Source organism: Hippopotamus amphibius, chromosome 13, assembly GCF_030028045.1.
Source record: "Hippopotamus amphibius kiboko isolate mHipAmp2 chromosome 13, mHipAmp2.hap2, whole genome shotgun sequence".
Lineage (NCBI taxonomy): Eukaryota > Metazoa > Chordata > Mammalia > Artiodactyla > Hippopotamidae > Hippopotamus > Hippopotamus amphibius.
In genome coordinates this window covers 6,791,591-6,812,062 of record NC_080198.1, presented here as the reverse complement: position 1 = coordinate 6,812,062, position 20,472 = coordinate 6,791,591, and the positions used below count along the sequence as shown (strand labels likewise).

Below are 20,472 nucleotides of genomic sequence, written 5' to 3'. Positions count from 1 at the left end.
CTCCATAGTGGCTGCACAATTTCCATTCCCACCAACAGTGTAGGAGGGTTCCCTTTTCTCCACACCCTCTCCAGCATTTATTATTTGTAGACTTTTTGATGACGGCCACTCTGACTGGTGTGAGGTGATACCTCTTAGTTTTGATTTGTATTTCTCTAATAATTAGTGATGCTGAGCACCTTTTCATGTGCCTATTGGCCATCTGTATGTCTTCTTTGGAGTAAATATCTGTTTAGGTCTTCTGCCCATTTTTTTATTGGGTTGTTTGTTTTTTATATTGAGCTATATGAGCTATTTATATGTTTTGGAAATTAAGCCCTTATCAGTTGCATCTTTTGCAAATATTTTCTCCCATTCCAGAGGTTGTCTTTTCGTTTTGTTTATGGTTTCCTTTGCTGTGCAAAAGCTTTTGAGTTTATTTAGGTCCCATTTGTTTATTTTTGCTTTTATTTCCATTTTTCTAGGAGACAGATCCAAAAAAAATATTGCTGTGATTTATGTCAAAGAGTGTTCTGCCTATGTTCTCCTCTAGGAGTTTTACAGTATCCGGGCTTACACTTAGGTCTTTAATCTATTTTGAGTTTACGTTTATATATGGTATTAGAGAATGTTCTAATTTCATTCTTTTACATGGAGCTGTCCAGTTTTCCCAGCACCACTTATTGAAGAGACTGTCTTTTCTCTGCTGCATATTCTTATCCCCTTTGTTGAAGATTAATTGACTATAGGTGTGTGGGGTTTATTTCTAGGGTCTCTATTTCCTTCCATTGATCCATATGTCTGTTTTTGTGCCAGTACCATGCTGTTTTTTTTTTAATTAATTAATTTATTTATTGGATTTATTTTTTCATTAGCTGTGTTGGGTTTTCGATGCTGCACATGAGCTTTCTCTCATTGCGGCAAGCGGGGGTTACTCTTCATTGGGGTGCATGGGCTCCTCATTGTGGTGACTTCTCTTGTTGTGGAGCATGGGCTCTAGGGGTATGGGCTTCAGTAGTTGCAGCACATGGGCTCAATAGTTGTGGCTCATGGGCTTAGTTGCTCCATGGCATGTGGTATCTTCCTAGGACACGGCTTGAATCTGTGTCCCCTGCATTGGCAGGCAGATTCTTAACCACTGCGCCACCTAGGAAGTCCCATACCATGCTGTTTTAATACAGTAGCTTTGTAGTATTGTTTGAAGTCTGGGAGGGTTATGCCTCCAGCTTTGTTCTTTTTCCTCAGGATTGCTTTGGCAGTTCTGGGTCTTTTGTGGTTCCCAATCAAAGCCTTTCTGGTAGGCAGGTTTATTTTGGAAATTGTCATTTACCATATTGATTACATGATCTGCTCAAGTCTCAAATTAAACAGACATTAGTTTCAGAATTAACTAATTTCTTTGTGTTTGTTTTCTTGGTAGAAAAAGTGTTGTTTCTATAATCCCACATTATGGAGAATGGTTTGACAACAGAGTTCTCTCTTCCCTTAGACCTTACCAACTTTCCAGATGGAACCCCACGCTCACCTTGCAAAGAACAGAAACAAAGATGTATCAGCATAAATACTTTATTGCAAATTCTCTAATATCATCCAAAAGTGGGTTGACAATTCACTCAGGAGTATTTGGGATGGGAAGCCAAGAGTTAGGTAGTATAATGAAAGTGTACCATGTGAAGACAGGTTGCTGAGGGGCAGCCTTGCTGCCGTAGCCTGCTGATGACCAGTCTTGGTCCGTTAAGCTACCTGGGGCAGGAAGGAGCCAGGCCAGGCCAAGAGCCCTCAGTTCTCCTTTGGCCAGCCCAGCCCAGGTTTCCGGCCCTTCCCCGGCTTCTTCATTCATGCTCCTGTGGGGCTGAGGGAGCTGTGGGAAGGTAAGAAGCTCTCTAACTGCCAGGCTACCAGCTGAGCGTGGGGTCCCCTGTGTAGTCCTTGGCTGGGTTTTCATTGCAGTATCTTCAGACAGGTGGGGATGAGGGACGGGGCTTTGCTCTTGGGGGGCTGCTCTCCCTCTGTGGCATCCAGGAGCTGCTGCAGGTAACAGGAGGTACCGAGCAGCACATGGCCCGTAGCCTGCATGCTGAAGAGGGCCCAGCGGAGAGCTTCTCTGAGTGGGATGAGAAGGCACCAGGGTCAAAACACAAAGAAAACCCCTTCTTGCATCCCCTAAATGCCTGCTCCCCCACGCTGCGTTCATAATTTCATAAACTGCAGAGTGCAAACAGAACAGATGCTGCCTTCCCTCAGCAAATGGGACAGGATCTACAGTGTTACCGCAATTGTACCTTAACTGAGATGTCTGCAACCTCCCTCTTCTCATGCAAAATTCAGGCTCATTTAATAAGGCCTTTTATTTTTCTAATACTACTTTGAACCAGCCAGACTGATCTACATCACATGACTCTGCCCTTCACAACCTCTGCTCTAGACAGAAGTGTTTCCAAGTCATTTGTCGTCTAGCTAATTTGCAGAGTGCTGGATGTGAAGATCTCCATGCCTCGTGTACTGAGAACAGAACTCCAGTCAGACAGGCCTGAGTTCTAATCCAGTTTCATTAGCTGCGGCAACCTTGGCAAACTGCTATAGCTCTGAGCTTTGGCACCCTCATGTGTAAAATGAGATCATCCCACTTTGATCCCACACAGGGTTAGGAGGATAAAATAACATAAATTACTTAACACAGGGCCTGATGTGTAGAAGAGCAGGGGAAACGTGGGGTCAAGACTAGCAGGTTGAATGCTTGACTACTATAACCAAATTCTTATCCAAATATGTTTGAAAGAGGTAGGTGAGGGTCACTAGGGGTGACTCGTCCTAGAGGGGATCAGGGAGAAGAAAACGAAAGGAAAACAAATTCTTCCTGGCTGATATTAAAACTTGTCTTCTATTAACCTTCATTCAATAAATGAACTTATGGTGGAGGGAGGCAAAAAAACAGAACCACAAGCACCTGTACGTGAAAATATTTTAAAAACTTAAAGGCTATATCTGAGAACTATACCCATTTCTCAGATTAGAGAACTGAGGATTCAAACCAGCTGACCGGACATAAATAGGAATGAAATTCTGACACATGCTACAATATGGATGAACTTTGAAAACATTATGCCAAGTGAAATAAGCCAGACACAAAAGGGTAAGTATTGTATGATTCCACTTACATGAGTTACCTAGAGTAGGAAAATTAATGGAGACAGAAAGTAGAACAGAAGTTAGCAGAGATGGGGGGGAGGGGGGTTTGGAGAGTTAGTGTTTAATTGGTACATAGTTACAGTTTGGGATGATGAAAAAGTGCTGGAAATTGATGGACAAATGACCATTGCACAACATTGTGAATGTACTTAGTGTCACTGAATTTTATACTTTAAAAAAAGTGGTTAAAATGGTAAATTTTAAGGTATGTGTATTTTACTACCATTAAAGGAAAAAACACTTGCTGACACCACTAAGTTATTCCACTGATTCCAGCTTGCTATTGTGCTTTTGTGTCTGTGTGTTTTTGGTACCAATATGTCTACTGTGTTTAGGTCTGAGAGTCCCACTTCCCCTAGTTGGGCTGAGTTTAAAGCCTGAAACTTGCTCTAGATTTTGAAATCTGCAAACTGCTGGCAGCAAGCCCAGATCAAGAGGGGCATGGTATGGTACAGGCGGAAAGTGGAACTTCTTGCCATAGAACCAGGCTCAAGCCTGCCGCTGAGTATCGTCTGTGGCAGGCAGAACCACGCAGCCTCAGGTCCCTCACCTGCAGACTGGGAATGCAGAGAACAAACTCAGAGAGCCAAGGTCAGGGATGCTCAAGCTACATAGACTCTGGCAGAACTCTGGGGATCCAGTGTATGATTTCTCAGAAACCCACTGGGACTGAGGATCATATGAATCTTCATTCATTCTACAATTATTTGAATTGCTGCTGTGTAGCAGCATTCGCCAAGGTACTGGAGGCAACAGAAGTTCTTCCCCTCACGGAGCTTGTTCTGCCATCTCGTTTATCTCTGTGTCTCTAGTTCACAGCATAGGGCCAGGCACAGAGAGAGTGCTCAGGAAACACTAAATGAAGCAATTGGGGAGAAGTATCATCTGTCAGAAGTAACTGGCAAGAGGCCAGCTTTGTGGTTTTGGACTAGTTGGATGTCTCTCCTTCAGTGGCTACATCCACCTCATGGGGTAAGAATTCTCTAGAGCACCACTGGAGCAGCTGCATTTGGGAACCACTACCATAACAGTACTTGTCTTATGATTTAACATATTTCCATGCTTTCTGTGATACTTGATTAGACTTTCAAAAGTAAACTAAAAAGTTCTTAAAGTTCATTAGATGATACAGATGTCTATTGTGCATAGACTCACAAATTAATTCTGGTCTATGGAACGACAATTATTTCATCCCTCCCACCCCCATGGAAAAATCCAATTTTGTATTCATAAATTTAGCTCAGCATTCTTGATGAATCTATACATGGGTGGGATATTGAACCGACTGTAACGTCTTGCTTGTTCTCTCCTTAACTGAGTTCAGTAAAATTTTTGACACATTCATTTTTTTAAGTTGATTAGAAGACTACTTAGGAAAACTTACTACTTTAGGTGAAAAATAATTTGCTGTTATAGTGGAAGGTAATTAGAAAAGCTAAATGTACCCAGGTTCCACCAGCAGGAGTATCTGTGCCCCTTTGGCACACACTGTAAACTAAAACACGAATGTAGCCATAAAGTCCTAGACGGTTGCTAACTGTCACACTTTGTCAGCATCCAAACCAGTCCCAGGCCCCGAGAAGGCAGAGCTTGGGAGAAGATAGGGCCTCTCCCATTGCTGTGTACCCACCCCGTCCCCAGCTAATCCCAGTTCACTCACTTCATGATGCGCTCGGCCCTGTAGCAGCACAGATCATAGGAAAGGGAATATGTGCCATAGAGAGTCGCCTTCACGTTCAGGCAACCGATGACGTCCTGTGGGTTCACCTTGTACAGGTCGAAGGTTACTCGGGCCACATCGATCTTCTTGGCAGGCTTACGGGAGAGGGAGAGTTGGTACCTAGTGCCCTGCATCAAGACAAGCATGTGGTTGGCATCCCTCAAAGATTTCTCCTAAGCTCCCAATATTCTCCCACACAGGTGGGATGTCACCTGCTCTGATGGGGGCTGCCATTTCTGCCCCTTAAGGAGGACCATGAACACGGTGTCATCTGCCAGTGATCGGAAATACTCTTCTGTCTCTACAGTTGTGCCATCTTCCTCCAGCACCAGGAATATAGCCTTGTCTGCCAGCATCAGGGTATCCCGTACCTGGAGAATAAGGTAAGTGTTGCTTTTGCCATCACATGTAGCCCCAGAGCTGGTATGGGGAAGACCCACATCACACACCTCAGCTGCCAAGGAAAGAACAAGTGGGCCAGGATTTATGGGATGGGACTGGAAACCAAGGCTCTTGCTGTGGGATCACCATCCAAAGAACCTTTATAATAGTATCCCTTGGTATCTGACTTCATGGTTAGTATTCTAGGATACTGCTGTCCAGTAAAAATATAATAGGAGTCACATATGTAATTTTTAATTGACATGTAATTCACATGCCATAAAATTCACTCTTTTAAAGTATACAATCGAGTGTTTTTTAGTATATTCACAAAGTTGTGCAACTACCACCAATATCTAATTTCAAAACATTTTCAACCCCATTTTGATGCCAAGGAGAAACCTAGTGCCCATTAGCAGTCACTTCTCATTTCCGAGCCCTTGGCAACCTCTCCTATTCTGTCTCTATGGGTCTGCCTATTTTGAACATTTATAAATGGAATCACACAATATGTGGCCTTTTTAGACTGGCTTCTTTTCACTTAGCAAGTTTTCAAATTTCATCTATGTTGCAGCATGATTATTTAGTTTTTAATGGCTGAATAATATCCCACTAAATAGAATATCACATTTTTAATCCATTCTTCAATTGATAGACATGTGGGTTTTTTCTGTTTTTTGAATATTATGAATAATGGTGTTATGCACATTCACGTACAAATTTTTGTGTGACATATCTTTTCAGTTTTCTTGAATATACACCTAGGAGTGGAATTGCTGAGTCACATAATAACTGTATATTTAACTTTTTAAGGAACTACCAAAATGTTTTCCAAAGCAGTTGCATGATTTTATATTCCCACCAGCAATTTCTCCACATCCTTACCAACACTTGTTATTGTCTGTCTTTCATTTCAGCCATGCTAGTGGTATGCAGTGTTTTTGATTTGCATTTCCCTGATGGCGAATGATGTTGAGCATCTTTTCATGCTTTATCAGCCATTTGTACCTCTTCTTTAGAGAAACATGTACTCAAATTCTTTGCCCATTTTCAGTTGAGATATCTTTTAATTGAATTTTAAGAGTTCTCTCTCTCTATATTTTTTGGTTTAGTTTTTTGGCCATGCCTCGTGGCATGTGGAATCTTAGTTGGCCGACCAGGGATCAAACCTGCATACGCTGCAGTGGAAGCACGGAGTCTTAACCACTGGGACACCAGCGAAGTCCCCTTTACATATTCTTGATACTAGACCCTTATCAGATATGTGGTTTGCAAATATTTTCTCCCATTCTGTGAGTTATCTTCTCATTTTTTTGATAGTGTCCTCTGATGCATGAAAGCTTGTTTGTTTTTGTTTTGTTTTCTTTGGCCGTGGCACACGGCCTGTGGGATCCTAGCTCCCCAGCCAGGGATCAGACCCAGGCCCCCTGCATTGGTAGTGTGGAGTCTCAACCACTGGACCACCAGAGAAGTCCCTGCACAAAAGTTTTTAATGTTGATAAAGTCCAATTTTTTTTTCCCTTTGGTTAACTTGTGCTTTGGTGCCATATCTAAGAAACCAAGGTTATGAACACTTATACCTATGTCTTCTTCTAAGGGTTTTATAGTTTTAGCTCTACATTTAGGTCTTTGATCCACTTTGAACTAATTTTATACTTAGTATGAGGGAGGGATCCAGCTTCATTCTTTTGCATTTGGATAGCCTGTGGTCTCAGCATCATTTGTTGAAAAGACTGTTCTTTCTCCATTGCATAGTCTTGGCATCCTGTCAAAAATCAACTGACCACAGGTTTATTTCTGGACTCTCAGATCTATTCAGTTGATCTGCATATATTTGTGGGCTGACTGGTATCTCCCCCAAATTCATATTTTGAAGTCCTAATCCCAGGACCTCAGAATGTGACTGTATTTAGAGATGGAGTCTTTAAAGAAGTTAACTACATTAAAATGAGGGCATTAGAGTGGGCCCTAATCCAATATGAATTATAAGAAGGAAAGGTGTCTTTATAAGGAGGAAAGATTAGGACAAGTTACTCCCAACCAAGTGGAGGGGGCACATGGAAGTGCTCACTGTTACCACCACCCACAAGAGCTGTGTGTCTTTGGTTCCCTCTCTGGAACCTTACCTGATCAATAGTTTGAAGAAAGTCTTCCACAGCTGTTAACAGAGCTTTGCATGGAAGGCCAAGGTAGGAGACAGACTGAAGGAGAACTGCCCTGGCTGGAGGTAAAGGAAGGAGATGGGGAAGGGAATCTCTAAAATCTTGCTCAATACCCCAACTTCCAAACACTTCTACAAGTTTAAGTACTGCTGGAAAAGGGAACCCAAGGGTCCCTCCAGTAAGCAAAATATGCTCCGGGGAATTCCCTGGCAGTCCAGTGGTTAGAACTGTGAGCTTCCACTGCAGGGGGCACAGATTCGACCCCTGGTCGGGCAACCAAGATCCCGCCCATGGTGTGGCCAGAAAGAAAGAAAGAGAGAGAGAGAGAGAGAGAGACAGGAAGGAAGGAAGGAAGGAAGGAAGGAAGGAAGGAAGGAAGGAAGGAAGAAGAGGGAAGAATGAAAAGAAAGGGAAAAAAAGAAAAGAAAAAAAAGAAAAGAAACATATGCTTTAAAAACATCACTGACATATTGTTAATATCAAGTATCAGACAGTAACGTACTGCCCTCCTCCTGTCACCAGACAGACAGGACTTCAGGCGGACACTACCAGCCCACTGGAGCTGCCACAAGAAAGGAGTTCTGAGCCGTGAACTCCATCCCTGCTGAACTCCTAGCTCATGACACGAGACCAGAGGCAGCTGTCAGGGCCAGCTCTCAACCAAGGTCCCTGTGGTGCACTGTGCGGAGACAGGCCCATCCCTACCTTGAAGAGGAGGTCCTCAAGACAGTGCGCCATGATACCCTTCCGCACACTCCGGTCAGCACTGCTTACTCTGCAGGGCCGGGCCCTGGGGGCCTCCAGGCTGGGCTCCGACAGCAGCTGCTGGGTCACCACTGAGGTGCTTACTGCTACATACCTGCGGAAGGTTAGGAGCCTCCGAATGAGCTGTCTGCTGCCTCCCAGCCCTCATGCCTCAACAGGGTAACTCACTCCCCAAATTCTCTAGGCTGAGCTTATCGTGTTCCTCCTCCCCTACCACCTACCAAGCCTGCTCTGGATAAGTCTTCCTTAAAAGCCTGCTGGGTCAGGGCATCTTAAAATTTAGTGGACATAGAAGTCCCTTGGAGATCTTATTAAAGTGCAAGTTCTGATTCAGTACATCTGGGTGGGTTCCCAAGTGATATTGACGCTGCTGTGTCTCAGACCATGACAAGTAGCCCGGGACAGAAGACCACCCCGCATATGCCCAGTGACCACCATCCTGTCTTGTCCTCATTCTCTTCACCTGTAATGTGAGAGGAAGTGGCAAAGCTGAGGTCAGTATATGACACGGATATAGAACCAAAGGACTGCAGGGAATGTAGGCTTTGGAGTCAGGCAGACCCAAGTTTGAATCCTGGCTCCCTGCCCATTTGCTAGGGTAGACTGTGAGACGCCCACCCTACGCCTCGGTTTCCCCATCTATTAATTTGGCATAAAAATCCCCACTTCCCAAAGTTGTGGTGAGGTTTAAATACGATCAAGAAGGAAAGCACCAAGCAGTGACTACCTCTTTCTACTCAATGTGTGATAAGGGGGGGTGCGGGGGAGGGGGCAGCAGCAGTAACATCTCCTGGGGGCTTGTGGGAGACCTCCTAAATCAGCATCTGCGCTTGAGCAAGATGCCCAAGGGACTTATGTGCAGGAAGTCCGAGACGGTCTGCCCTACAGCTCATGGTAGTTCCTCTTCCCTTCCACCCTTAGCTCTCCTCACCTGGAGAGGGACTTGGGGTAGAGAAGGCTCAGGGACTTCATGGCGTATTCTATCCTCGCCAGCTGGACAGTGCTGGGCCTGGGAAGGAAGCAGAGACAGCTCGCTGGGGGGGACGGGAGGGTTCCCTCTCTCGCATCTTTTGACACAGTGCAATTCCACCTCCATCCAACAAGCCTCCGCTCTGGTCTCCCCTCACAAGTCACACACACATCTCCCCCAGCCCTTTTCCTGTCCAACTCCATGTGCACCACCGTGACCAAGCTGGAGACCGCCCCCCCCCACCCCGATCCCACCCCCGTGCCCAGGCTCAGCCCCCCTCAGCAGCCGCTCCTCCCTCCCCAGCACCACTTACGCCATGTTTCTCTCACCCTGGCTCTGGTCACACTGATCAGGGATCCCAGGATGGGACTGAAGAGGCCCTGCTAGGTTAGTTCCTGCCCCTGGGGGCAGAGTCCACTTTACGGTGGCAGGAAGCAAGTCACACCACCTCGCACTGCTGGGGACCTTCCCTCACCTGTCGTCCAGAGGCCTCCCAGGCCAGGCAGCCCAGTCTAAGCCTCCTCTCTCCAGTGGGTCCTTGAGCAATCGGAACCCCTCCTGAGGCTTCCCGCTGGCCAAAGTGACTTTCCACCACAATGGAACCATTCTACGTCTGTTCTCTCCAACATCAGAGCTGCGAGCCCCACAGGACTGCTGAGCACTTGAATTGTGGCTAATACGACTGAGGCGCTGGATTTTTAATTTTACTGAATGTTAACTAATTTAAAAGGACACAGCCCCTGTGGCTCAGGGCTGCTGGCAGCCATCCTGGGCAGACGGCTCTAGTCAATGGCCCTAGGCTTACCCGCCAGCCCTTCTCTCCTGAGCCTGCTCGATCCAGCTCTGCTGGCTCCAAGCCCTCCCGCAGGCTGTTCCTCCACATGTAATGCTTCCCTCTGGCCCAGAACTAAACATTTGCAGCCTTGAAGCGGAGTTTCACTGCTTTCCACTGCTTGGAAAGCCTTCTCAGTCAGCTCACAGACCTCCCCCTTCATCTTGCCCTTCCTCCTTCCTGGCCAAGTGTGCTTCTCTGTCTGTTTCTGCCATAGCCTCCCCACTCCCTGGGTGCCTCGCCCTGAGATGTTCTCCCTTTCCCAGCCCCAGTGCAGACAGGGCCTAGCACAGAGCAAAGGGCTAAAGGAGTCCATGGCACACGGCCCCCTCCCCAGTCTTTCCTTCTGACACTGCGGGGTCTCCCCAGGCCCCCACATCAGCTTGCTTCAGCCTCACTCCCAGTCTCAAAACTCCGCCCAGCCCCACCTCACCTGTTCTCTAGGAGCCCAAACCAAACCGAACCAAAAAACCCAGATAAAAAACTTCTTACCTCCTGCTCCCAGCCTTCTAACCTTCCAGTACTGCCCTGCTCAGCTCAGCCCACCCTTCATTTTATTTCCAGTCCCCAGGGCAGCCCCTCCCCTGGCCTTCAGCCCCAGCTGGAAAAGAGCGCGGGCACTGTGTGCAGCTCTCACCCTTGGGATGTCAAGCCAGCCTCACAGAAAAAGCCAGAAAGGAGGAGTGGAGGCGTGTTTCTAAAGCTTTGGGGCAGGGTATGGCCCAGGACATGGTATTGGGCACAGAGGGCACAGGACACAGGCAGATGTGGAGGGTGGGCCCAACAGTACCCATGTTAGCTGTTTGAGTGTAGACAAGCTGCCTTAACCTCCTGAGCCCCAGTTTCTCTCACCTATTCAACAGAGAGAATGATTCCTGTCTTAAAGGATTCAGGTAACAATTTGTAATAATAAAAGTAAAGGGCTTTGCAATGGAGATACTTAACAGATAGAAACAAATATTGGTGTTATTGATAATATAATTACTTAATAATAGCAGAGAATTTAATAATAATAATTAAGACTAGCTAAAATGTGTAGTGGTTAAGAGCATAAGATCTATGACCCCACAGTTCTACATATACACAATATTTGGAGTTATATACATATCTCCAAGGGAAATGAAAATCTATGTCCACACCAAAATTCATACATGAGAAAGTCAATAGTGTTATTCATAACAGGCAAAATGTAGAAACAACTCAAATGTTCATCAATTGATGAATGGATTAAAAAAATGTGGTATATCCATAAATGGAATATTATTTGTCAATCAAAATGATATATGCTACTGTAGTACATGGACAAACGTTGAAAACATTATGCAAAGTGAAATCACAAGAGAATTATTATGCAAACATTATGCAAGCCAGCCACATGAGATCACATCCATCATTCCACGTTTATGAAATGTCCAGAATAGACAAAACTATAAAGATATAAAGACAAAAAAATTAATTAGTGGTTGTTTAGAGGTGCTGGGGAGTAGAAGGAGAATGGGGACTTCTAGTGGGTACGGGATTTCTTTTAGGTGAGACCAAAAAAAAAGTTCTAATTTATTAATCTAATCACAGTCTATTTTGATGATTGCACCAAAGCTATCTGGAGATTGCACAACCCTGCAAATATACTAAAAACCATTGGATTGTACATCTAAGTGTGTATGATATCTGAATTATATCTCAATAAAGCTATTTTTAAGAAAAGAGTTCAACCTCACCTTTCTTTTAGCGTTGAATTTTTCACACTAGTGCATTAGAATCACATGGAAGGCTTGTTAAAAATCAGACCGCAGAGTTTCTGACTCAATATGTCTGTGGTGGGGTCTAAGAAAGTGTATTTCTAACAGGTTCCAAGGTAATGCTGACACTGTGGCTACTTAGGGACCCTATTTTGAAAACCAGCAGTCTAGCACTAGTCGTGTGAGGTAACTCTTCTAAGCTTCAGTTGGATCTGACGAATGGGGGTTAAAAATAGTTCCTACCCCACTGGGTTGTCGTGAAGATTAAATGAGATAGTCGTGAAAAGTACTCGCTGTAAAGCTCAGCGCACCCTCTGGGCTCAGTGATAGCTATAATCGTCCTCAGCAGCGTCTTATTACTTACAACTGAAGCCTTTCCTAGAGAACCCTGCAGGCAACCACCATTCATTCACTCAACAAACACTTACTAGGCACTGACTGTGCACCTGCCCTCCTAGGGGCTGAGAATACGGCAGGAAACCAGACAGCCTTGTCCCACACTTCAAGGAGCTGACATTCCTGGAGGAAGGGGAAGCTCAGACCATGAACAAATATGCAAATAATCAAGATAATTTCAGATAATGATGTTCTGGGAAGAAAACAACACAAGGTGATATGATAGCACATGGCTGGAGAGCCAGATTGGCCTGTAGGCTTAAGAAGGGCCTCAGATCTAGTTGTGACTCCTCTTACTAAATAAATAAATAAATAAATAAATAAATAAATAAATAAATAAATAAATAAAAAAGAAGGGCCTCAGAGAGGGCCTTCCCTGGTGCCACAGTGGTTAAGAATCTGCTTGCCAATGCAGGGAACATGAGTTCCATCCCTGGTCCAGGAAGATCCCACATGCTGCAGAGCAACTAAGCCCAGGCGCCACAACAAGAGAAGCCACTGCAATGAGAAGCTCGTGCACCACAGCAAAGAGTTGTCGCAACTAGAGAAAGCTTGTGTGCAGCAACGAAGACCCAATGCAGCCAAAAAGATAAATTAAAAATTTTAAAAAAAGCTATATATAGTCTGAGAAGACTTTAAAAAATTAAAAAAAAGAAAGGCCTCAGAAGGACTTCCCTGGTGGCACAGTGGTTGAGAATAAGCCTGTCAATGCAAGGGATAAGGGCTCAATCCCTGGTCCGGGAAGATCCCCCAATGCCATGGAGCAACTAAGCCTGCCTGCTGCAACTACTGAAGCCCTCGTGCTTAGAGCAACGAGAAGCCACTGCGCTGAGAAGCCAGAGCACAGCAACGAAGAGTAGCCCCCACGCACCGCAATTAGAGAAGGCCCAAGCGCATCAACGGAGACCCAATGCAGGCAAAAAATAAATAAATAAATAAAAGAGAAAAATAAAGGCCTCAGAGGTGAGCTTTCAGCTAAATCCTGACTGGTGAGAAGTCAGTCTTTTGAAGACCTGGAGTGTCTTGGTCTGTTTTGGCTGCTCTACAGAATACCGCCAACTGGTGGCTTATAAACATCAGAAATTTATTTCTCATAGTTCTGGGGACTGACAAGTCCAAGATCAAAGTGCCGGTAGATCTGGTCTCTGATGAAGACCCTCTTCCTGGTTCTCAGACAGCTGTCCTCTCTCTGTGCCCTCACACAGTAGAAGGAGCAAGGAAATCTCTTTTGTTTTTCTTTTTTTCTAAATTTAATTTAATTTTTTGGAAATCTATTCTATAAGTACATTAATCCCACCTCCCCAAAATCCCCTCTCCAAATACCATCACATGGGGGATTAGGTTTCAACACACGAATGGGGCGGAGGGGGAGACACTAACATTCATTCTGTAGTGTTCCACCTGGGACTGAGCCAGTCTGGAAGAACTGGGGTGGAGTGGGTTGGGGGCATTCAAGGCAAAGGAAACATCACTGCAAAGGATTTAAGAAGGGAATGAGCAGGGTGAGGAGACAGGAACACAAATCACTAAACTTTAAGGCAGACCAACAGCCATTAGAAAAGTACCAATACTTCAGGGAGGAAGTGCTCAGGGCCCCTCCCTTGGACATTCATGCCTCAAATATTTATTGAACATCCAACATGCGCTTAGTGTCTCATGATAAGCCAATGGATGACTCAGAAGCAGTCTGACCCTGACGAACATAATGGAAATCACACACAGAAAAGACGAAGATCAGCACAAGCCTAAGCCAGAGAGTGTCTGCAGGGGGCGGAGGATTGCTCGGTGAACCTAAGGATTCTTCACAGTGCTTAGGAGAAGAGAATGGTTTTGGCTTATGTGGAATTTATGTATTCAGCAAGCATTTCTTGAGCTTTCGCTCTGTGCCACACACATGGGCTGATGACTCCATTCTTAGCCCTGTCTTTGCGGAGCTCACCTCTAGTCTGGGAGGCAGAGCTCTGAGCATGGTTCTCAAATGCTGAAATGCATAAAATCATTTGAGCGTCTTGGAGTGGAGAAGATTCTAGTTATGAATCAAAATTGAGAAGCCAAAAAAGAAAAGACTATATATTCAACCTTATGAAAAAATTATTCTGCATGTTAAACTTGTAACACCACGAGTAAAGTCAAAAGACATACAATAAATAGGAAAAAATACGGCAACTAATATAGGCAAGAGGTCATCTCTCTGTGCTGTGTATAAATGGACAAGACCAAAAATGCAGTAGAAAAATGGACAAAGAACATGAACACAGTTCAGGGAAATGAAATACAAATGACTCTTAAACATATAAAAAGATACTTCAGTTTTTTCCAGCGAATGTAATTTTGAAATTTTATTTTATGTATTTTTCTATTGTGGTAAAATGTACATAACATAGATTTAACGATTTTTAAGTGTACAGCTCAGTGGCATGAAGTATATTCACACAGTTGTGCAACCATCACCACATTCATTTCCAGAACCTTTTTCATCTTCCTTCGCATCTCTGGGGTGGGGGTGGGAAGAAGGAATGGGGACATTCATTCCTTCTCCCCACCCCCATCCCAGTCCTTGGCAACCACTACTCTGCTGCCTTTACCTAATTTCTTTTTCTTTCATGGCCTTGACATTTTTTAAAAGTATAGTCCAGTTATTTTGTAGAATGTCCCTCAATTTGAATTTATCTGTCATCTCTTCATGACTAGACTCAGCTTAAGTATTTGGGGCAAGAACATCACAAGTTATGCTGTGTCCTCAATAGTAGCAGGAGGCATAAGGAGTCAGTCTGTCTCACTCATGGGCAAGTTAACTTGATTACTTAGTTAAGGCGGTACGTGCCAGGTTTCTCCACTGTAAAGTTACGTTTTCTTCTTGCAGAGATTAATCTGTGGGGACATATTTTTGAGACAGTGTGAAAGATGCACGCTCTTGAGAAAGTCGCAGATCCCTTCCAGGCATCAGTTTCCCCACCTGCGAAGTTGGGGACAGAGACGTCTTCAACTCGAATTAGAATTTAAGAAAGTGAAAGCGCTCGAGAGGCTGGAGAATCAGCTCCCAAGCTTAGCAAAGAGAAACAAGCGCCACACGTTGACTTTCCGCGTGCTCAAAACAGTGGGGAGAGACGGCCGGGGCGGGGCCGAGAAGGAAAGCGCGCGCGTACGTGTGCGCGTGCGCACGGACGTGACCACAGAGTCGGTCTTCCAGAGACAGAGAGGACGGAAGTCGTCCTCACAGACGCGCTCGGCTGGTGGATGGGCGGAGCTGAGGCGGCGCGAACAGGGTCCGCAAGCCGCCTGAAGCCGTCGTCGCGGCGGCCGGTCGGCGTGAGGGGCTCTCGGCTTCCGGGCGGCGAAGATGGCGTCTCGGGTAGGCCCGCGAGCGGCCGGCACCGACGGCAGCGACTTTCAGCACCGGGAGCGCGTCGCCACGCACTACCAGATGAGGTATGAAGTGACAGGACGCGGGCCCGGCCTCAGGGTCTCGCTCCCCAGCCCGCTCTCGGGCACCTGCCAAGTCCCCTCCTCCTGGGCCGGCGCAGGGCGGGTCCCCAGTCCCGGGAAGCCCCGTCGCTCGTGCGAGCTCCACCCCTTCACCCCCTGTGCCTGGAAGGGTCCGGCCCAGCCTGGGCTCCGGAGTCGCGGCGATGCTGACCCCGCCCTCCGACCTCGGGAACCTGATTTCTGATTGAGCCTCAGTGTTCTCATCTGGCAAGGGAAGATTAATCTACCTTTTCGGTCTTGGTGAGGAATGAGTGAGCCAATGATCGCGTAAAGAACGTAGCGTAAGATCTATCGCGTAAGTCTGCCCACTACGCGGTAGCTGTTATGTTTTGGGCTCTTTGGGGGAGGTGGACCCTAAAGTCCAGACTTTCTCTGCCTCAAATGAATTTTATTAAACCCCTCACGGAAGAGATATTTATACATTCGTGTATCCATTCAACAAATATTTATTGAGCTGCTACCCATCACGAATTGTGCTAGGCACTAAGCATATAATAGCGAAAGCAGCCCTGGTCTTTGTATTCATGTTATACCTTAAATAAAAAAGTTTATTGACAAACGAAATGGGTCCCTGCCTTCATGGTGCTTGAAGTCTACAGCTGACTGATCTCTACCCCCACCCCTACCTTTCTGCACTTTCTATAATGAATATTCTAAAAAATAAAAAAGTTTTTAGAGGTTTTCTTTCTTTAAATCCATTGAAGTTTCCCAGAATCTTTCCCACATCTTTTTCTCTAGAGGTTTAAAGAATGACAAGCTCTTTGGCACCTCACTTTATTCTTATCCTTAGACTCTTGTCTAAGGGAACCCCACAACCCAAACCAGTGTTTTCATGCCTGTCTAGAGCAGAAACTCTGCCCTCTGGAGATGTGAAGGAGATATATTTAGGACCTGAGAGAATTCAAATAAGAGAAAAATGTGCTTACTTTAAATGAAACATGTAGTGTAGCTGGAGAAGGATGGGCAGCCTGAGTTTGTTTCCGTGCTACCAGCAACTCCTCCCATAGGCTATACATGTTACAGTCAGAGCCCTCCCTCCCGCCCTCCCTTCCTTCCTTCCCTCCCATGCAGCTTGCAGGATCTTAGTACCCGCACCAGGGATTGAACCCATGTCCTTGGCAATGAAAGTGCAGAGTTGTAACCACTAGACCGCCAGGGAATTCCCCAGAGCTCTCTTTCTAAACACAGCCCTGAGTTACTCTTCTGTCTTTAAAATGACCCAATCATAGTCTTTGCAACCTCGTATCCCACTACTCCCCTCGCCACCACAATGTAGTCCTTCCACACCCAACCATTTGCTCTCCTGGAACACAAATGCTTATGCCTTTTTGCCTGCATGCTGTTACCTCTGCTTGGAATGTCCATCTCTACCCACCTCTTAGAGCCTAGCTCAGGTATCACCCTTGTCCAGACAGCCTTCTCAGTTAGCTCATCTCAGTCAGAATTGATTACTCCTTCCTATGATCGCATTTATTTTGCAACATAGATGAGAGTTTTTCCAGTTCGTTTTCTAATTATTTTTTTCTTCCTCTGTACCTTGTTGTTCCCAGCCTCCAGGCAGGAACTATACCTTCATTCATGTCTGTTTCCCAGTGTCCAGTACAGTTGCCTGACATATAGTTGGTGGTCAGAAAATTTTGAATGAAAGGTACTTCTCCTTCTGCTCTGCCCCACAGTGTGACCCTCAAGTATGAAATCAAGAAGCTGATCTACGTGCATCTGGTCATATGGCTGCTGCTGGTTGCCAAGATGAGCGTGGGACACCTGAGGCTCTTGTCGCATGATCAGGTGGCCATGCCCTATCAGTGGGAGTACCCCTATTTGCTGAGCATTGTGCCCTCCCTCTTGGGCCTCCTCTCCTTCCCCCGCAACAACATTAGCTACCTGGTGCTCTCCATGATCAGCATGGGGCTCTTTTCCATCGCTCCCCTCATTTATGGCAGCATGGAGATGTTCCCTGCTGCACAGCAGCTCTACCGTCATGGCAAGGCCTACCGCTTCCTCTTTGGTTTTTCTGCCGTCTCCGTCATGTATCTGGTGTTGGTACTGGCGGTCCAGGTGCATGCCTGGCAGTTATACTACAGCAAGAAGCTCCTAGACTCTTGGTTCACCAGCACACAGGAGAAGAAGCGTAAATGAAGCCTGCTTAATTGGACTGCTGTGTGAGGTGAAGTCTGAGCCTCCCATCCAGTGGAGTGAGAGGCTAGAGGAGCTGCTCTAAAATCTCCTTCGGTGATTTTGGCAGCTGCGATGTTGGCAACTAGTGCAAACTGGGCCCAAGTTCTGCAAAGCCCCTTCTGCTGCCATCAGCTGGTGGCAAAACTATGTTTAATTTATTCCTGTTGGTGGAACTGGGTGATCAACAGCTGTGAAACAAACTTCAGCTGGTTGAAGCTGAGATTCTTCCGAGTTTTTCATCATTGCCCCTTCTTGGTCATTCTCTCTGCTTCCGTCCATCACCCCTTAGCCACCGAGACTGAAGGAGGTAGAGAATAAGTCAAAGTCTACGTCAGTCTGTGGGTCATGGGGCAGGAAGCATTTGGGAGGCTGCTCCCACTGCAGGCTGTGGTGTCTACTGTGAAGTGTTTTAATTAAAAAGAACCTCAATAAAGTTACAACTGCCTTGTCCCTGCTGTGCCTTGTGTTCGGGATTTGATAGAGTGTGAAAAGTGTGTTGTTTGAGTGGCCTTAGATACTAGGAGATGGGTAGAGACCCCCGATAAACCTGGCCGTGGCTGCGGGGAAGTGAACCTAAATAGGGAACCTAAATCTTAGTTACAGCCCTGCAGCTGATCGCCAGGAACTGCGGTGTGCCACACATTTAACCTCCACCTATAAAATGGTCCCTTCTCAATGATCCAGCTCGGGTTACAGGTTAGTCTTTTGGTAGGATATTCATGTTTATAATTCCCTGTTGACAGCATTAGTTATGTGTCTAATACTGTTTCAGAGTATCCAAAAGGATTTTAAAGTATCCTGCATATAGGAAATTTGCAGTCTAGGTGCAACATAATATCCATGTCAAGCAACTAATGAAGGCAGTACATAATGGTGTGGAGCAGATAAGTTAAAAAAAAATAGAGGTGGGAAAGAGGTCTGGGAACTAAAGGCCCTTTCACACCTAGAAGTCTGCCACACAGTAAACATTTATTGCATGAAAGATGTGTGTCCCTTTGCTCTTACTCACTTGACTTCATTGTGGCTGGATGATGCCCAGATCTCTAACTGTGGATCTCTGCCCTTTCCAGAGTTATAGTCATTCTGTTCTATAGACATTAGGTATGTACTCAGTCTCTGTTAGGTACTGGCAGTACTTCTAGGTGCACAACCTTTAGATGTCCTGATTATCATTTCAAACTCAGTGTGTCCTATACGTAACTCTTTGCCTTCTACTTCATATCCATTCCTCTTCCTGCATCCTTGTGTGCAAGTGAGTATACCAAGAGCACAGCTTGGATCATCATCATTAAGGCCCCACTATGTGCCATTAAAAAAAAATTATTTATTTGGTTGTGCCAGGTCTTAGTTGCGACTTGCTGGTTCCTTAGTTGCAGCATGCAAACTCTTAGTTGAGGCATGCATGTGGGATCTAGTTCCCTAACCAGGGATCAAACCCGGGCACCCTGCATTGGGAGCTCAGAGTCATAACCACTGCACCACCAGGGAAGTCCCTGTGCCATTATTTTTTGAACAACCAAAATTCCTTAATCCCTTTCAGACACTTCCAAAGTGTGGTCCCAGTGACCACTCCTGATTGATCTCCTGATGCTCTCACCCACACATTGTCTAGCTCAGTCAGGAGGGCCTCTTATGAATCCCCATATTGGTTCCATGTTTTCTGTTTCCTTAAAAATTTTCCTTTTCTGCTTTTATACTTCTTTACTACTTATCTTTCAAGACCTAGTTTATATGGTAACTCTGGAGCCTTCTGGTTACTTCAGTTCAAGGAGTAAGGGTTCTTTCTTTGAATTCACATGGCATTTAAAATTTTATCTCTTCTACTGACAATTACTAGTTTATATGTCGTTTCCTCACTCCTTGCTCAGTACCTAAAGTGCAGCATGCACTCTGAATTTATTGAATGAAGTAACTTCTCCCATTGTAAACTAAAGTCAGAGCAAAGAACTACACTGAAGCAAGGGTAGGATTTGGAGAGCAGAGAGATGTAGACGGAGATGAGTTGATAATGGAGTTATGTGCACCAGGCACAGATTGCTAATTTTTGAAGAACTAGGATGTAAATAATTATTAGTTAAAAGAGCTTAAAATTTATTTGATTATTAGAATGGTACTTTACAGTCTTGTAGTGCTTTTCAATACCCATTATGAAAATTATTGTTAACACCAAAAAAAAAGCCATTTGGTTCATTTTAGTTTTCTGCTTGTTGGGCTTGTTGAGATTCTGCTTTTCTGGGCTTTCCAAACATTTTTTTCTCTCTGCTCTGTGGTCGTAATGTTCCCTGAAGTAAACAAGATCCCCTTCGAAAGGGATCTTGATTTAGCAGGAAGAGCACTGTATTTGGATCAGAAGATAGGTTCAAGTAGCAAGATCAGCCCTGCCTAATTCACAGGATTGTTTTGAAGGTCAAATAAAGTTTTGTGAAGGTGTTTTAAGAGCTCTGTAACACTATATAAATGTGAGGAGTGGTTATTAATCCCTGATGTTTACAGAGCTAGAGGGTGTAGGCCCTGGAAGAACCCTTAGTGAGCATCTAGTCTATGGGAAAGGCAGTGTGGTGTAGTGGAAAGAACACAGTTTCTGATATTACACTGACTCAGGTTAGAAATCTAGCCAGGCATTTTGCAAACTTTTGCCTTGAGCAAGATATTTGAGCCTCTTTTTTTGACCTAAC

The 20,472-nt window shown here is 45.2% G+C and overlaps 2 protein-coding genes across 4 annotated transcripts; one reads left to right on the top strand and one right to left on the bottom strand.

Annotated features, from left to right (window-relative positions):
- Positions 1–1,555: 1,555 nt before the first annotated feature.
- Positions 1,556–10,620, bottom strand: CIDEC (cell death inducing DFFA like effector c). Of its 2 annotated transcripts, none has more exons than XM_057706937.1 (6): positions 10,491–10,620; positions 9,128–9,205; positions 8,137–8,290; positions 5,101–5,259; positions 4,829–5,016; positions 1,556–2,083 (listed from the first exon to the last, which is right to left on the bottom strand). In XM_057706937.1, exons 2-6 carry the CDS (start codon positions 9,166–9,168, stop codon positions 1,921–1,923), a joined length of 705 nt encoding a protein of 234 aa, XP_057562920.1. In that variant the 5' UTR covers positions 9,169–9,205; positions 10,491–10,620; the 3' UTR covers positions 1,556–1,920. The 2 variants fall into 2 exon arrangements, with proteins under 2 accessions (XP_057562920.1, XP_057562919.1); XM_057706936.1 differs by lacking the exon at positions 10,491–10,620 and adding an exon at positions 9,480–9,741.
- A 4,648-nt stretch (positions 10,621–15,268) lies between these two features.
- JAGN1 (jagunal homolog 1) lies at positions 15,269–18,248 on the top strand. Of its 2 annotated transcripts, none has more exons than XM_057706939.1 (2): positions 15,269–15,562; positions 17,170–18,248. In XM_057706939.1, exon 2 carries the CDS (start codon positions 17,261–17,263, stop codon positions 17,756–17,758), a length of 498 nt encoding a protein of 165 aa, XP_057562922.1. In that variant the 5' UTR covers positions 15,269–15,562; positions 17,170–17,260; the 3' UTR covers positions 17,759–18,248. The 2 variants fall into 2 exon arrangements, with proteins under 2 accessions (XP_057562922.1, XP_057562921.1); XM_057706938.1 differs by having other exon boundaries at positions 15,274–15,562; positions 17,296–18,248.
- The last annotated feature ends 2,224 nt before the right edge of the window (positions 18,249–20,472 follow it).

Coding starts and splice junctions, on each gene's coding strand:
- CIDEC (XM_057706936.1), bottom strand. Junction 8,291..9,127: donor TACCCCAAGTCCCTCTCCAG/GTGAGGAGAGCT, acceptor AACCTTCCGCAG/GTATGTAGCAGTAAGCACCT. Junction 2,084..4,828: donor AGGGCCGAGCGCATCATGAA/GTGAGTGAACTG, acceptor CATCCCACTCAG/AGAAGCTCTCCGCTGGGCCC.
- JAGN1 (XM_057706938.1), top strand. CDS start 15,474: ATGGCGTCTCGGGTAGGCCCGCGAGCGGCCGGCACCGACGGCAGCGAC. Junction 15,563..17,295: donor GCCACGCACTACCAGATGAG/GTATGAAGTGAC, acceptor TCTGCCCCACAG/TGTGACCCTCAAGTATGAAA.